A 17,084-nucleotide genomic window follows, 5' to 3' on the forward strand; every position below is an offset into this window, starting at 1 on the left:
GATTCAGATTCATGAACGTGAATGAATCTTTGAAATGAATCTCGAAAGATTATTGAATCTCTGAAGATTCATGCATCTCAAAAGATTATTACATCACGAAAGATTAACAGAGATTCGTTCGTTCGTTTAGGATTCATATATCTCTAAAAAAAGATAAAGCTTGAACTTTTTATTATTCTTCTTCTTAGCGTACCAACCTACGTGGTCATGCCAGCCCGTCCAGGCTTTCGAGACTTCGTGGAAAGTACCACGCAGCTGAATAGTTTGTTTTGCTACGAGGAGACGGTTAATGCAATGATTGATCCCACAATGGGCAAGTTTTCGGTGGGATCGCGCAAATTCAATATTTGAAAATCATACATCTCCAACGATTGATAAATCCCTGGAGATATAAGAATTTCAATGGATTTATAAATTTTACAGATTCACGAATCTTATAGATGCATGAATCTTAAGAGATTCGTGAATCCTTGGAGATTTGTGAATATTTAGAGATTCATGAATCTTCGAAGATTCTTGAATCTTTGAACATTCATTAATCTTTGAACATTCATGATTCTTTGCAGATTCATGAATCTTCCAAGAATTCATGAATCTTTGAATATTCCACTCGAGATTCTAATAATTCATCACTGATGATTCATATCAATGAATCTGAACGAAAGATTCATGAAACCCAACACTACTGCTTTCGTCTTTTGTCACAATCAGCTATAAAATGCGTGTGCGTGTTTTGTGAATGTTTTAGTTTTATTTCAATAAAAATTGAGGACCGTGCTACAGCTACAGCTAGGCCGGACGGTATAGTCAGGAAAATATTTAAAGTAACAACTTCTTAACTATCTACCGAGCATGTGCGTGTGTTTTTTTTATATATATATTTTAACTCCCTCTCCATTGTAGAGGAATGCTTGCGGCAGGACTGTGTAATTGTACTGCTGATGGGGCCGAAGGTAAACGGGGTATGCTTTAAGTACTACACTTCGGGGGGAGGGCGCCTATGGAAATGTATCGACGCACCGTCCACCCGCGCGGGCCCCTTTCTACAGGTCGTCGATTAAACTTAACACTGAAACGGACCGGGTAGTAAGCATTGGCAATAGGCGTTCCATCTTGTCAATGTTCACTTTCGACCACCGGTTGTTCGTTTGGGCCGTTTCCAGCGCCTGTTTGACGCCCTGGTTGGCCTTTTCGAAGATCGGTGCCTTCTGTTCGATCAGATCGGTCAGCTCCTGAAGCTCCTCGCTGGAAAACATTTGCTCCGCGAGCGGTTTAATGTAGCGCGACAGTCGCGACGTGTCCGGGCTCAGGCTGTTACGGAGTAAAAGGAACGGTGCGGTTAGTATTCGAACTAGTGATGGGGAAAATTAAATTTTGTATGAATCGATTTACGGCTAGCTCCGAAGTTTGCTGGAATCGATTCCAGAATGTAGGTTCGGAATCAGTCGATGATGGAATCGGATCCGGAATTGGTTCCGAAATTGGAATTAGATCCGGAATCGCAACCGGCTCCGGAATCGAAATCGGACCCGGAGTCGAAATCGGCTTCAGAATCAGAATCTCCTTAAGAATAGGCGTTTTGGTCGAATGATGCTACGATTGATAGCCGCAAAGAATCTAAATTTACATTCTCATGGAGATTCCCGGACTGATTTCGCTTCTGAAACATCTTAATGTTCCGAAGCTAATTCCATTTCTGGAGTCAATCCTGATTCCGTTACCGGGGCAAATAGCGATTCCCAGGTCGATTTTGCAGTCGTTTCTGATTCCGGAATCGATTCTGGATTCGCAGTCAACTCCAGAATTGGTTCTAGATCTGGTTCCGGAATTGGCTCCGGAATCGCCTCCGGAATTCAGAATTGGGTTTGGAATCGAAATCGACTCCTTAATCGGAATTAGCTCCGAAATCAGAATTAGATCGTACTCGGAGTTGGTTTCGCCATTTCCTTAAGAATATGTGTTTGGGTTCTGGAGTTAATTCTGATTCCGTTTCCGAAGCAAATTACGATTCCCAGGGTTTATTCTAATTCCGGAGCTGACTCCGATCGCGGAATCGAGTCAACTCCGGAATCGGAGGGATCGATTCCAGCATCGGAATTGGCTCCAAAATTGGTTCCGAACACGGAATCGGGCCCGGGTAGCTGTCCGTTACTTACTAGTTGTATATGTCGTCGGCCCGCTCGAGGAAGAACTTTTTGGCGGCAGCGAACCCGGCATCGTTGCGCGATACGCCGCTGAACAGGATCGTGGCGTCCTGCTTGCGCACGCCCGACGTGCTGTTGAGCGACCACTGCAGGAAGCGCTCGACGAGCCGCACCTCGCGCGTGCACGCCAGCGAACCGATGATCATGATCTTTTCCGCCCCGACGTTGCTCTGCAGGTAGCGCAGCCAGAGGAAGTGCCACTGCGCCTCGTCGCCCCGACGGATCGCGTTGCAGTACACCACCGGGCGGAGATTGACCGGCACCGGGTTGTCCGTGTCCGGGCTGCTCTCGTTCATCCAGCGGGCGAACAGCTCGACCGACCGGTTGACGCAGTCGCCGACCTCGAACCGGCAGGCCCAGGAAGCGATCAGCGTGATCTGCTTGATCCCGTCCAGCCGTTCCGTCGTCGCCCGGCTGCCGTTGAAGATGTCCAGCTGCTCGTAGATCGGCTCGAGGATGTACTGCACGTAGCTCCGGAACACGCCGTACAGTGGCGTGCGCTTCAGGATGCGGTTGATGCTGTTCAGGTTGGTCAGTGCGGACTTCCACGGGATGTATTGCGTCTCCTGCCGCAGGTAGTTCAGCATCGCGAACGCGATGCCGTAGTTCTGCTGCCCCGTCCAGGCCAGATCCATCGCGTCATCGATCAGCTGCGCGCGGTTCAGCAGCCCGATCTCGCCGAACCGGGGCCCGTTCAGCTGCGCAATGATCAGCTGATAGTTGCGCCTGTCGTACCGCACCTTGTACAGCCCAGCCAGCTGCACGTTGAAGATGACCCACTGGTCGGCGTCGGGCAGATCCTCCAGCCGCTTCGTTTCCTGCTGGTGCGAGCCCTTCGGCTCGCCGCTGCACGCCATCCACGCTTTCGGCAGCGTGTCGTTAAAGTCGAGCTGCTTGGCGGTGGTGTAGGTCAACGGTATCCACCAGCAGTAGTCGGTCACGTTGCTGTCCGGCCGCACATCGGAGGAGATGAAGCGTGTTTGTGTTACCTCCGCCGTGTTGGCGTCGTAGTTGCGCGTCACGGTGACAATCGGGTAGCCCGTCTGCAGCGTCCACGAGTCCATCACCTTCTTCACGTCGATGTGGTCGGGCAATACGCCGTTCGCGTGCGCCTCCTCGGTCAGGGCCGCCCACAGGTTGTCCTGCTCCGCGTTGCCGTACGCGTGCCGGCGCAGATACCGGCCGACGCCGTCGCGGAACGTTTCCTCGTCCAGGAACAGGTGCATCATGCGTATCACGATCGAGCCCTTCTCGTACGAGATCGCGTCGAAGATTTGCGATATCTGGTTCGGGTGGCCGATCTCCACCGAGATCGGGTGGCTAGACTGCAGCGCATCGAACTTGAATATGTCCAGCGTGTTCGAGACCGACTCCTCCTCCAGCGAGTGCCACTCGGGGTGCAGATAGTCGACCCCGAGGCTGGCGACGTACGTCGCGAAGCCTTCGTTCAGCCACAGGTCGGTCCACCAGCGCATGGTGACGAGATTGCCGAACCACTGGTGCGCCAGCTCGTGCGCAATGACCGACGCAACGCGGTGCTTGTTGCTCGCCGTCGACACGTTCGGATGGTAGAGCAGGGCCGTCTCGCGGTAAGTGATGAGGCCCCAGTTTTCCATCGCACCGGACGCAAAGTCCGGTATCGCGATCATGTCGATCTTGGGCAGCGGGAACTTCTGCTGAAAGTAGTCCTCGTAGAAGCGCGTCACCTTCGGGCCGATCTCGCGCGCATAGTCCACCTGCTCGATCGCGTCGCGACGGGCCCAGATTTTGAACAGCACGTCGCCCTCCTCCACCGCCATCGCTTCCCGGTACTCGAAATCGTTCACCGTGTACGCGACGAGGTAGGTCGACATCGGCACGGTGGTGCCGAACACGTCCATCACCCAGCCCGACATACCGTCCACCGGGGCGCTGCTGTTCACCGGCATGTTGCTGAGCGCGACGTACCGCTCGTCGTGCGCTAGCGCGATGTCGAAGGTGGCCTTCATTTCCGGCTCGTCGAAGCACGGGAACGCTTGGCGGGCGTACGTCGGCTCGAACTGTGTCACCGCCAGCCAGATCTTCTGCTTGCTCGCCTTGTCGACGTAGCTGCTGCGGTAGTAGCCGAGCAGGCCGGTGCCGAGGGCGCTCTCGAACGGTACGACCAGCTCGTAGCGGTTCCCCTTGCGCAGCACGGTGGCCACGTTCAGTATCACAAAGTCATGCTCCTTGGCGTACTGCACGCTTTTGATGGTTATGGCGGAGCCGTTCTGTTGGCCGGCCGAGCCCAGTTCGCGCAACGAGATGCGCTCCTCGGGGAGCGTTAGGTTTTTCGAGTGCAGCACTATATTCTCCGTATCCTCGTGGCAAATGAGCTGTAAAATCCATCGCATACAAAAACCTGTTATTAGGTCCAAGACTTTTTTGTTGTCCGCTGCCTTTGGTTGCTTACCCGCATCGCCACTTGGCCGTAAAATATGAAACCCCGCTCATCGCCAAGATGTGTGTAGACGCGCAGATTGTAATGCTCGGGAGTGATCGATTTGGGCAATCGGTAACCGCTGTACGGCACTCCCGTGTCACCCACGGTCACTCCTATAATGGTTGCAGCAATTACTGCGAGCAGCATCGAGCTTCGACCCATCGCCATACCTAAGCAATCGGGAATCGGGAATTAAACAACCGTAAAAATCAAACAAAGTAACAGCACAGTGAAACTCGGATAGCAACTAGTGGTGGGAGCTCGGAATTGGACCTACCCGGTTCCAATTCCGTGTCCAGAATCAATTCCGGAGTCGATTCCGATGCTGGAATTGATTTCAGAGTCGGCTCCAGAATCAGAATCAGTTCCGGAGTCGAAAACGACCTGGAATTCGCAATTTTTCCGGGTAATGGAATCAGGATTGACTCCAGAAATGGAATTAGCTCCGGAATGAGAATCATTTGAAATCAGAATGGATCGTTATAAGTAAATTTTGAATCTTTCCAGCTATCGAAACCGATTCTGTTTCGACGTCGATTCTGATTTCGGAGGTAATTCCGATTCCGAAGCCCATGTTGATTCCAGACCCGATTCCGATTCCGGATCCGATTCTGGAGCCAATTTCTCAGCCAATTCCGGAAACCAATTCCAGAGCCAATTCTCGAGTTGACTCCGAAACCAGAATCGATTCCGGAATCAGAACCGACTTCGGAATCGACCTTCTTAAGACTTGGGATTCGCTTTTTGCCCCGGTAACGGAATCAAGATTGACTCCAGAAATGAAATTAGCTCTGGAACGAGAATCAGTTCTTGAACTGAATTCAGAAGTTTCAGAAGTGAAATCAGTCCTGGAATCTCCATTAGAATTGATCGTTTCCAAGTAAATTTGGATTCTTTGCAGACATCAAAAGTATTATTGGACCTAAACGCCTATTCTTATGGAGATGCCGAAACCGACTCTGATCGACTTCGAAGTCGATTCAGATTTCGGAGCGAAATTCGATACCAGAGCCAATTAGATTCCGGAACCGATTCCGATTCCGAAGCCATTTCGGACTCCGGAGCCGTTTCTGGAGCCGATTCCGGAACCAATTCTGGAGCCGATTCCAGAATCAATTCCGGAAACTGATTCCGGACCTACTATCCGGAATCGATTCCAGAAAACTTCGGAACTATCCGGAATCAATTTTGACAAAAACTTCATTTTTTCCCATCATTATTAGCTAACTCTCGTTGGTGTAGCAACGGTTCAATTATATACACTTTTTTAACGTCACGCTTATGCAACGGCAGTTTAAAAAAATGCTCAAAACAACCTTTTTAAGAAAAAATACTGAAAACTAGCATCATACTTATTAAGCTGAGCTAACAATTTGAAAGCGATTTGAAGGGTTTAATTTCATTGATTGAGCATTGAGCGTATTTGCAAGTATTCGCACACTGTATTTAACTGTCAATAAGTAAAAGCTGATCGTGGTGGTGTATGGACAGATAATTCTGGTATCTTTTGATAGCAGTTCAATTTAAATAAAAAACGCTTTAGGTTATCAAACATTAACACAACAACAAACAACTACACAACATGTCTCGAGGGAATTGAACACTTTGGAGCCAACACTAATAATAACCCACCGCGCAAACACAGTAGCAGCACAGCACACGACCGCACTCACCGAGATCTTGACGGGTTCTTCTCCCGCGGACAGCCGACGAACTTGGAATTTATATGCGAATCATCGGAGTGTTGTGCTTCATGTAATATGCTGAAGGCGTTTACAGCACTGTGGAACAACCACACGCAGGAAATCACACACATATACAAACAGCGGCAGCGGTGGTAGAAGAGAGAAAAGGTTAACTTTTCTGATTGATCCAACGCATCTCGTGGCACTTTCACGCCAATCGAACGCCAACCCTAATCGACATGCCTACAGAAAACACACTCACACACACGTTTGTATGGTCTTTCAATTAAAGTCTCCGCTTGTACCAACATATGAAAACATGGGAAGTATTTTATAAAGAACGTAACGTACATTTTGCCTTAATCCTACTCCTAGTGAACAGTAAAAAGGGAAAATAGAAATATAAAAAACACACGGCCTACCATAATTTGCCACCTTTTTTACAGTGGAAGACGGAGGACTGACCTTAAACCGCAACATCAAACCGGTTTATTCGTCTTTCAGCAGTGTGCGTACGAGGTGATAGCATCTGAATTTCAATCACTAACCTTAAGAATTAAAATTATAAATGCCCGTGCACGTACCCCAGCCCCATCGCCTTATCTTCGTATTGTACGTAATTTTCTGTAGCAATTTTTTAAGCGCAACTACACGATCGCACAGTCGTCTTACAGCGAATCGTTTATGTAGTTAGCTTGATTTAAAGTACAGTATAAACAGTGATACAGTTAATAGCACTGGGCAAAATGTAACAAATAAACATTCGATTGTAGCAACCAGTTAAAGAGCAGTTTTTAATTTGTTTTTTTTTTTTTAAATTAGTTAACACATGCCTTAAAAGCTTTCAATTTCTTAAGAACCAACCAAACCGAAACTGCGCTTATTGGTAATGCGTATGTCTTGCAAACTCTCTACAAATCCTGCAAACGCAAACTTAAACTCAAAGTAAAATATTCGTAGAATAAAATTAAACTGATTAGAAAGCTTGCCACATTACATAATCACAAAACAATCTTTAGGTGCATCATCTACAAATACAAAAGAAATTATGCAACAGGGCGGCTTTATGCTTTAGAACAGCGGTCGGCAAACATTTTAGGCAAAGGGCCAAATTTAGTGAATGATCGAGAGCCGCGGGCCAGGAGCAGGCTTTTTCATTTTCTCATATTGACGGTATTCTGGGGATGATACAAAAGTCTCATCGGCCGAAAAGTTATCGAAGCAAACATGCATTCAGCAATTATCAAAATGCTTTACGGACAACTAATGCCATGTCAGATAAAGTGATAACTGATACCTTATGAAAAAGCACTTTGACAATCGCTGTACTCGTAAACAGCAACAAAGTGGAATCGTCATTCTCGTTAAAACAACAGGGTTTTTTTTAATGTTCGTTTTTGCTTTCAAATACGATTGAAAATATCTCTAAAACAGATAAAAGGGAAACCATCTAATTTGTGTGAAATTAAGAAAAACGAATAACAGAAAATATTTTGTCGCGAGAAAAATGTATGGACCTATTTTGCTATATCTAAAACTTTGTATTGCATGTATTGCGTATACGAAAGTCAAATGCTCTCCCATCGTAAAGTCGCGCGCAAAACTTTAAATAAATGTATTGCAACCAGACTAAAGTGTATCTTATCTATATAAAATTTCGTATGCGACTTCCTTCATTCCGGAAGTCTTATTGACGTGTTAAAAAAAAAACAATGTTAAAATTACATAATGGTTGAATTACAAAAATGAACAAGTTAATAGGTTTATCGTGGGTTTTTCTTCAGCTGCAGTAACAAAACGTTGATAGCACTTTTAATAGTAGTATCTCATGAATCAGCAAACAAAATTTGACACCTCTATCGCTCGAACTCTAACCATGATGGCCAAAAAAGTAACTCAACGTCGTTCAAAAGCGTGCGCGAGTAAAGAATGGCACCCCGTAGCGTCTAAAATGCACTCCGTGCAGAAGTTTGTGGACGTCGTTGCGTAGAAAATCGAAGGTAGAACTTATTTTATGCCTGCACGCACGTCTTCGTCCACCATGGCGAAAATTCCGGATAACTGACCAAAGGCAACTCGTAAAGTCTTAGATTTATTTGTGAAAGTAAGTTTAAATAAATACCTTTCAATTGCTAAAGAAATATAAATGTAAAGAAATTATCTGTTCTAGTTTGTTTTCTACAGCCAGTCGATTTTTTTTCCTGCAAACGCCATTTTTTATGCAAATGTTACGGGGATATTGACCTCGAGTTCGAACATACTTAACGGTCCATCATATCATAGTACTTTAATTAAAGTTGAAACAGTACAGTATAAAATGTTATACTTAAGGATCTTCAGTATTTTGTGTACGAATGGTTTCTTTCCATCTTTCAAAATCAGTCAAATCCTTTCGCGGCCGGCATTAAATGTTGCTGCGGGCCGGACTTTGCCGACCGCTGCTTTAGAAGAATTACATTTGATATAACCTTACCGAAGATAATGAAGGCTTGGAAAGTATTTGGGAAATATATGTATTTTTGGTGTAGCCGAGATGTGGCATTTCTCTCATCGAATCATGAGCAAAGCGACAACGTGAATTCGATCGTATTCTGAAAACACTATAAAATACGACGTTTGAAGCAGAAACTATGTATTTCTAAAACCTAGTTCGAAAACAATGCAAAAAACAAGAAATTAAAGGAACCGTTTGCGGCAAACATACCTATGCCTGTGTGCAGTAAATATTAAACAAATCATTCTATTTGTTTTTTTCTTTTCTTCCATGGGAACAATATTTATCTTTCAAATCTGTTGCGTTAATGTACGATGCGCACTCTATGAGGGCAACTATACAGTCTATTCCCGAGTAATGCGGTTCTCGATATGCGCGGATTAGGAAATAAGCGGATTTTCTGAATTTTGTTGGGCCATGTGTCAAATCAGTAATCAGTATGCTCCAAGAATTATACTCTCTGTTTGTACAAAAATATGGAAACAAGTGAAGTTACATGAACATATGAAACATATGAAACATATGAAAAATGCAGTGATATTTGCCATACGCGGATGTCTTCAGAACACATTCACCGCATATCTCGGGAACGGACGGCATGTTCTCTCACTTTTTTCTTCTTCCAATGTTTTGTATTTCAAGCGTGTTTTTAATCGTCTTTTTTATTCGTATTGTCGTATTTTAGTGGTACGCCGCTCATCATAGCATCGTCATCATCAAGCTCGATATACTCCACGGCACATTTCCGAGGAAACCAACCGCGCACCCGCTTCGGAATAGTTTTTTTCGTTGGTTCCTGTAGTTTTTCGCCAAACAACCAGTGCCTGAAACGGTGGAAAATTAAGTTAATATAGACGTTAGATGGCATTTTGATTCATATTCTCTTCTTCTTAACCAGCCTCTTTCGACAGTCAAAGTGTGTTTAAGGAATGAAGTTTAAATGCTTTCGGAGAACAGATTGTACTTCGTCAAATATATTGATTGAAACGGTGGCTTATCTAATGTTACTGGTTTGTAGCAAAATATATTCAAGCTTATGTCTTTCTTGCAATCAAGTGTTTGAGTTGATTATTACTAAACAAACTTTTATTTTTCGATTACCAGGCAGAAATATGTGTTCCGTCGATGCGGGAATTTATTCTAGCTAGTCGTTTTCGACATCAAACCCCCCGCAGGAAAATGAATCTAAAACAATGTTTTGGCAATTTCGAAAATATTTCGTTTTGCTTACAACAATGAAAACTTGTGGTCTGATATGTTCTAATTAAACAGGCGCGGCGAATCTGCAATGAAATGTTCCACAATCATATGTTCACACTGGAATTTGCACGGTCAGCATATGACAATTGTTTGTACACTCGGAAAACTACGAAAGCTGAGATGTATCTAATCCTATACGTCGATAATATAGTTTTGGCATCAATCTTTTTGGAAGAAAATTCAACTGGTAAAGGAACAATTGAAAAGGTAATTCGAAATGGAAGATTTGTAAGAAATAAACAACTTCCTTCGAATAACAATTGATTACGACATGACAACAAGGTACGTTAAAAATTAATCAATCAAAGTACGTGAAAGCCTTTTAGTATGGAAGATTGCAAACCGTCGTTAGGATCGCTAGAAACCAGAGAGGTGCAACAGATGGCCACTGGACACATCTGAACCGTGTACTAAGGTATTTGCAAGACACAAAGGATTATTTCCTAGGATATTGGCATAATCAAGATGAGCCAATTACAGGGTTTGCTGATGCAGATTGGGGTAGCGACATGGAGAGTCGTTATTCTACAAGTGGCTACAAACACATATATTCCAAACGAAACCCAAATTCCGGATCAGTTTACGAAAGGTTTTGCTTCAGCAGTTTGCGATAGCATAGATTTGCGATAGCTCTAAGAGGGTGTGTTGGAAAAACAAAGTGGACTATATCATATACGACGGTTATAAAAGAAGCAGCCAGCTTCAGCTGGGTTCAGTTGTGGATAATAAACGGTAGAGACTAGTGTTGGGCTTTATGAATCCTTCATTAAGATTCATTCCAATCTCGAATCGAATCTCCAAAGATTCATGAATCTCTAAAGATTCGTGAATCTAAAAAAAAATCATGATTCTCTATAAAATCATCAATTCTCTCTCTCGAATAATTCATGAATCTCGTAAGAACTCGCACAACTTAATAACATGCCCGGCAGTGTTGTACATGGCAAGAAATCTCGAAAGCCTATGTTGGCTGACATGATCACGTAGGTTGTTACGCCAAGCAGAAGAATAACAAGAAGCTCAAACTCTATGATTCTTAGGAGATGTATGAGTCCCTTGAGATTTGTAAATCTTTCGAGATATATGAATAATAATTAGATTTATGAATCATTCCAACAGAGATTCAGATTCATTGAATCATTTCAAAGACTCATTCAGATATATGACTCTGAATTAGATTTACCCAACACTAGTAGAGACACATTCTCTCTACTAGCTGTTCAGAAACAGCGTCAACATATGCGTGAAGGAAAACGGTGGTTACCAAACTGATTAAGATGGCATTTACATAGGTCCGCGTTAGAGTCCCAGTGAAATAGAACGTGAAATTTTGGGTTCTTGCTATATTTCATTGAACATTTTTCAGAATATGGCTTATCGCACACCAAAAGAAAAGCAATTCAATTCCCCAACTATTTGAACAATAAAACATAAAGAATAATAAATTAAATGCATTTTCTTGAGATTCCTTGCTTTTTTTATTCAGGAGGAACGGTCCGAGAAGGCCGTATTGCTTAAAGATTCCCCGCTTTGTTCACGGTGAAAAAAATAATGCTCAGCGGGAGGAAATAAATTTAATTCACAAAATTTTTGTTTTATAGTCTAGATAGTTGAGACATTGAATATTCTTTCTTTTGGTGTGCAATAAGCCATATTCTGATAAATATTCAATGAAATATAGTATAAAATAGAAATTCACGTTCACTTGGTCTAAAGCGACCTATACATTGTGAAGTAGTAGTTTAGTGACTCAGTGTGGATTAACGCGATACGATGAAGATTGTGTGTTGATCTCCATTGAAGTTTGAATATAAGCATGTGTAGTGGAAACGGGCCGATCATGCCTGCCATGGTTCCAAACCCCGCATGGACTGCATATTCAGATGGAAAATAGGACCGAAACATGGTCAAGAAATGGACTCACAAATGGGCATTATGAGAAACTGAATCAGGAAACGAATAAGGTTGTATCTTTGGCCGATTTGGTTTCATATTGCCAGTTACGCATACTGGAACGTACATGGCAGAGCAGAAACCTTTATGTGCACTTTGGAATAAGTAAACTACTTCAAAAATCCCAGCATCTCGTTAAAGATAACATACAACTTTCAAATAGCAATCTGGTCAAATTTCACAACTCGCATGAAGTATGAAGAGTGAAATAAGCTTGAATATTATTTAACTATTTTGTATCATCTCCAATACTTACTTTCTCCATCTGGTAACACGAACGATGTCATCAACCTCAAGCTTAATTCGTGGCTCATCGGTAAGCGGAGGCGAAAGGCACACCGACGGTCCTTGCGAAAACAGAGGAAACCAGCTTCCCGTTGCCGGTCGAACAATGGTGTACGTCCGTGTTCGTTCCCGTTTTTCCTTCTTTTGTGCTAATTGTTCACGCTGTATAATGAGAGTAATGGATGGTGCAAATTAAAGCGCGCGGGTGACCAACATTGTCGCTCGGCAACGTACCGTTAGCGTGTACTGGTCGCATCCTTCGATGACGGGCCAATCGTACCCGTTACCGACCGGCCGGCAGGTTAAGTTGATGACCTGCTTCACGTTCCTCCATCGGCCCAGATCGTAAGGATACACGAAGGTCTGCTCGTTGCGCTCCGCTCTAAACCGCGCCTTCTCCACGATCCAATCCTCGATGGCGGTCCGGTTGTTCAGGATGGATCGCACCTGGTACACTAACAAGGCGCCCACCGTGAGTACGACCCCGATGGCCAGCCCGATGTTGAACACGCACAGCACCAGACTCAAAACCGTTAGCTTCACGTTCACTTTCGAGAGCTGGCCGTAATACACGTACCAGTCGCGATACAGGCCCACGTACAGCGAGGAGCCCAATATCACCGTACCGTGGATGCAGCCGAGCACGGCGAACGCTAGAAAGGCGGTAAAGTAGCCATGGTTGGCCCAACCGACGCAGTTGTTGATCCACGGGCAGTGGTGATCCATCTTGATCACGCACCGGTCACACTTCCGGCAGTGGTGCGAACGCGGCGCCTTGTAACCTCCGCACACGATGCAAAACTGCAACTGCTCGTCCGCTGAGTGATGGGCCGGTCGCCATTTGAGGCGCAAGTAGCCCGGCCCGGTTAGCGAGGCCATCACGAAGTAAAGCCCGGTGCCGAGGGACAGCAGCACAAATACTGTCAGGTTGAGGAGCGCCCACAGGGAAGTATGCGAGGGCCACCACATGCTGTTCATGTAAATGGTCATCACTGTAATCGATTGTATAATTCCTGCAACGGATAACCATCAGCATTGCGTTACATGCGCCAGTAGAGCAGCGTCGCGTTGAAGTGGCAACACTGTTTTGCCGCAGTCTTACCGATTGCAGTTAATGGTCCCCAATGGAGGAAACGCCGGATGGAATTGTACCACCCGAGGAACATTGTTGCGCGGGCACTCTGCTGCGCCTAGCTGCCTGTATCTGTATGTTGCATAAATAGAGCGTATAGATTAGGCTACTTTTCCCGTACGTTTGTAGAGCAAGCAATTCTTCCCACACTACCTGTGCGAAAACTGATGTATGGACCTTTTAGCAACCCTCCTAGTGTTGAGTGTTTGTGTATTTTCCCGACGTTTGAACGGCACACAGTTTTTACATTTTGCCCGTTTTCTTAGGCACTAATTTTGAACAATTTCAGTCACCATTTTTAAATACCATAATTACCACACTGCCACAAAACAAAAGGTGTCTGGTCTCTCTGGTTACTTTGATGTGCGTTTTTTTTCTCTTCTGCTTGCACAAAACGTTAATCATCGCTTACCATATCAAAAAGATATCATGCACCGCATCGAAATGACGCACAAGGATCTCTTTCTAGCTTTTTTAGCTGTCTTTGTCTTTCCAGCTGACGTTAACGTGTGCATGCACGCATGTTTGTGTTTAATAGCATTCCCAAACATCAAAAACCGACTTATGACATTGTTGCAGCCGCGTGAGTTCACACGTATTTTTGTAGCATTCCATCGTCGGTACATCTGCACTACGAGGCAATGTTGGCCTTTTACAGGCTTACTGGAATTAAAAAGTGTAGTCGAAGTTTTAATTTTAATAGCATTTCCGCGAGATGTGTTTTGTTTATATTTAATGAGATGTGTTACAAATTTTAACTTATTTTTATATTGTTCTTTTTGCGCTTTTTGATAAATTCAATTGGATTTCTAGAAATAAAAGGTCAATTGTCATGTTAAGCCGAAAACACATGATCCAGAATTTCGCGGATGTGAAATTTCGCCTGCTGAAAAACTTACGGATCCCAAGCGCTACAGATTAAGCTTAACCTTCGTTTTGACCCAAACAGCCAGAATTACTTAAGCAGCCAATTTTGGCATGCTAAAGATCGCTGCATGAATTCGCCTTTTGCAGTAGATAAACAGCATCAAAGTTCCAGATGGGTCTTTCAAACAGCGCTTAAGCAGCTTCCTTATGCCAGGGTACCGGGGATTATTTTTCTTTGTATTTTATTTTCAAGCAAGCGTCATCGAAGAAATAAACAACAGGATTTGTTTTGTTTGTGTATATGTGTATGTTGTGTCCGCACAAATGAAACATGAAACAGATGGCGCCACCAGCTTTTTGCTACTTTTAGAATGCATGAGTCGTTTGCCGACAGCTAAACGAAGTCTTTTTATATTGCGTTTAGGATGAGAGTTTGAACCTTTTAGATCCCGTTTAGTGGAGTTGTCGCTCTTGGGTGACAGTTGGATGTGACAGTTCGGAAAAGTTGCAGTTGACAGTTTGTTCATAGGTTTGACAGTAGGCGTTTATTACGCGCCCGAAAAATTCTGGTTTTTTTATTTTCGGCCTTAAATAATAATTTAACTCCCACCTGACCAAATTATTCATTTAATTTACACCTTAATGTATGCATCAGGTGAAAGCCCTACACTCATCTAAACCGACTAGCCCTAGAGTATAAATTAACAAATTAATATGATTTTCTTAATCAAAATGCTTTTCAAACACGGGACACGATCTCTCGCACGTGCAGCTGTCAATTAGCCGATCAGATTGAAAGCGTATCTTGTTCGTTGGGGACTTGCGACTTTGTCACGCCGGTGTAGACATAACAATACCCTGTCATTCTAGGAACGGCCCCTACAGTTCGCGATGTTTGTTTTCACCAAATCTTTCCTTTTAAATCCAGCCCGGCGTTCTAGTTTGTTGGTAAAAAAAGGTAAATAAATTATAACCGTCGCTCCGACGTAATGCTGGCCGCACGCTAACGTTATTTTCAACCCCCCTAAACAGCTCGATGGTGCGCCGATTACCACAAGACCAATGTAATGCTCTCAGCCGGCAAGCCGGGCAGACAGGCCGCCTTCCAGAATGCAACGTTCGGGCAGCCGGTGCACCAGACGCATCCACATTTAATAGGGTCTGGCGAGGTGCTAACCGGAATACGGCTTGAAGAGGTGCAGGAGAGGCGAAAACGGTTGCTCCATGCGTTGCGAGATCATCACGCGCTCCAAACAGGCACGGAAACGAATCACATCGTAAGTACGTCGGTTGTGCTGTGCATCGATGTGCAAAGAATAAACGGTATCGCCCATGTTTTGTAGGTGGTCATCCCGTCGGCGAACAAAAAGTACATGAGCCACAAGATTCCGTACGTATTTCGGCAGAACACCGACTTCCTGTACCTGAGCGGCTGCCAGGAGCCGGACAGTGTGCTGGTGCTGGAAATCGACGCGAGTAGCAACTGCAAAAGCACGCTGTTCGTGCGCCCCAAAGACAAGCATGCGGAAATGTGGGACGGCCCCAGGACGGGCGTGCAGGCCGCCGTGGACGTGTTCGGTGTGGATGAAGCGCTGGATGTCAATGGCTTAAAGGAATACCTCAACAAGCATGGTTTCGCCCATCCCAACGCCGTGCTGTGGTACGACGCAGCGGCGTCGGATTTGCAGGACGTTTCAAGGATGGTTAAAGACGTGACGAACCAGACGCAACCAAAGCCACCGACCGAAGCGATTCAAAGCCTCCGGCTAGTGAAGTCGGCCAGCGAGTGTGCGCTGATGGGCAAAACGTGTGAAATCGCATCCAAAGCCATCAACCGGACGATGCAGCACAGCTTTCCCGGCATCAGTGAGCATGAAGTGTTCGCCAACGTAGACTACTACACCCGCGTCGCTGGTGCCAACTTCCTGGCCTACCCGCCGGTGGTCGCAGGCGGCTCCAACGCGACGGTGATACACTACATTAACAACAATCAAATTGTCGGGGCCGGTGAGCTGCTGCTGCTGGACGCCGGCTGCGAGTATCACGGGTACACCAGCGACATTACCCGCACGTGGCCCGTCGAGGGCAGGTTTAGCGATCCGCAGCGAGTGCTGTACGAGGTGCTGCTGCAGGTGCAGCGGGAACTGCTCGGTTGTTTGCAGCAGGCGGGCGGTGAAACGCTCGACCAGCTGTTCGATACGATGTGCTCGAAGATCGGCAAATACTTGCAGGAAATCAAGCTCATACCGGAGTCACTGTCGGGCCTGGAGCGCTCCAGGGCGGCCTACAAGTTTTGCCCCCACCATGTGTCGCACTATCTGGGCATGGATGTGCACGACACGCCGTTGATATCGCGCAACATTCGCCTAATGCCCGGGATGGTGTGCACCGTCGAGCCAGGTAAATCGCTGTAGTTACTCGATTTCTCCTTTTTCCAACCATTAATAAATACGCTTCTTGCAGGTATTTACATCTCCAAGCACAATTTCGACGTTCCGGTCGAATTTCGCGGCACGGGTTTGCGCATTGAGGACGATGTGCTGATAAAGCCGGATAAGCAAATAGAAGTGCTAACAAAAGAGTGTGCAAAAGATGTAGCGGCGATCGAAGGGTTATTTAGTCGTTAAAATGGGGGAAGCCCGTTTTTGTACGTGTTTGTTTCTTTCTTATTTCGCGTAAGACTGTTTACACCGACTCAAACCCTTTGTAAATGATTAAATAATGTTCCTTCATTGTTGTATAG

General features: G+C 45.2%; 3 protein-coding genes across 5 annotated transcripts; 1 reads left to right on the forward strand and 2 right to left on the reverse strand.

Annotated features, from left to right (window-relative positions):
• Positions 1–731: 731 nt before the first annotated feature.
• LOC121591073 (aminopeptidase N-like) lies at positions 732–6,867 on the reverse strand. 3 transcript variants are annotated; one of them, XM_041911443.1, is made up of 4 exons: positions 6,773–6,867; positions 4,636–4,835; positions 2,157–4,558; positions 732–1,311 (listed from the first exon to the last, which is right to left on the reverse strand). In XM_041911443.1, exons 1-4 carry the CDS (start codon positions 6,828–6,830, stop codon positions 1,044–1,046), a joined length of 2,928 nt encoding a protein of 975 aa, XP_041767377.1. In that variant the 5' UTR covers positions 6,831–6,867; the 3' UTR covers positions 732–1,043. The 3 variants fall into 3 exon arrangements, with proteins under 3 accessions (XP_041767377.1, XP_041767395.1, XP_041767386.1); XM_041911461.1 differs by lacking the exon at positions 6,773–6,867 and adding an exon at positions 6,339–6,735; XM_041911452.1 differs by lacking the exon at positions 6,773–6,867 and adding an exon at positions 6,298–6,734.
• A 2,098-nt stretch (positions 6,868–8,965) lies between these two features.
• Positions 8,966–13,969, reverse strand: LOC121591091 (palmitoyltransferase ZDHHC6). The gene is made up of 5 exons (XM_041911470.1): positions 13,628–13,969; positions 13,445–13,546; positions 12,577–13,355; positions 12,314–12,504; positions 8,966–9,668 (listed from the first exon to the last, which is right to left on the reverse strand). Exons 2-5 carry the CDS (start codon positions 13,506–13,508, stop codon positions 9,494–9,496), a joined length of 1,209 nt encoding a protein of 402 aa, XP_041767404.1. The 5' UTR covers positions 13,509–13,546; positions 13,628–13,969; the 3' UTR covers positions 8,966–9,493.
• Positions 13,970–15,175: 1,206 nt separating this feature from the next.
• On the forward strand, positions 15,176–17,081 carry LOC121597321 (xaa-Pro aminopeptidase 3). The gene is made up of 4 exons (XM_041922991.1): positions 15,176–15,299; positions 15,374–15,618; positions 15,685–16,741; positions 16,805–17,081. Exons 1-4 carry the CDS (start codon positions 15,233–15,235, stop codon positions 16,966–16,968), a joined length of 1,533 nt encoding a protein of 510 aa, XP_041778925.1. The 5' UTR covers positions 15,176–15,232; the 3' UTR covers positions 16,969–17,081.
• The last annotated feature ends 3 nt before the right edge of the window (positions 17,082–17,084 follow it).

Source organism: Anopheles merus, chromosome X, assembly GCF_017562075.2.
Source record: "Anopheles merus strain MAF chromosome X, AmerM5.1, whole genome shotgun sequence".
In the NCBI taxonomy this organism is placed as follows: domain Eukaryota; kingdom Metazoa; phylum Arthropoda; class Insecta; order Diptera; family Culicidae; genus Anopheles; species Anopheles merus.

What these genes read in the sequence shown, in the direction of transcription:
- LOC121591073 (XM_041911443.1), bottom strand. Translation starts at nt 6,830, where the DNA reads ATGTTGCGGTTTAAGGTCAGTCCTCCGTCTTCCACTGTAAAAAAGGTG. An exon ending in AAAAAAGGTGGCAAATTATG is followed by an intron (nt 4,836 to 6,772) that starts GTAGGCCGTGTG and finishes CCGATTGCTTAG; the next exon opens with GTATGGCGATGGGTCGAAGC. An exon ending in GCCGACGACATATACAACTA is followed by an intron (nt 1,312 to 2,156) that starts GTAAGTAACGGA and finishes ACTCCGTAACAG; the next exon opens with CCTGAGCCCGGACACGTCGC.
- LOC121597321 (XM_041922991.1), top strand. Translation starts at nt 15,233, where the DNA reads ATGTTTGTTTTCACCAAATCTTTCCTTTTAAATCCAGCCCGGCGTTCT. An exon ending in GCACGGAAACGAATCACATC is followed by an intron (nt 15,619 to 15,684) that starts GTAAGTACGTCG and finishes CATGTTTTGTAG; the next exon opens with GTGGTCATCCCGTCGGCGAA. An exon ending in GGTGTGCACCGTCGAGCCAG is followed by an intron (nt 16,742 to 16,804) that starts GTAAATCGCTGT and finishes CGCTTCTTGCAG; the next exon opens with GTATTTACATCTCCAAGCAC.
- LOC121591091 (XM_041911470.1), bottom strand. Translation starts at nt 13,508, where the DNA reads ATGTTCCTCGGGTGGTACAATTCCATCCGGCGTTTCCTCCATTGGGGA. An exon ending in GGGACCATTAACTGCAATCG is followed by an intron (nt 13,356 to 13,444) that starts GTAAGACTGCGG and finishes TATCCGTTGCAG; the next exon opens with GAATTATACAATCGATTACA. An exon ending in GCGACCAGTACACGCTAACG is followed by an intron (nt 12,505 to 12,576) that starts GTACGTTGCCGA and finishes CTCATTATACAG; the next exon opens with CGTGAACAATTAGCACAAAA.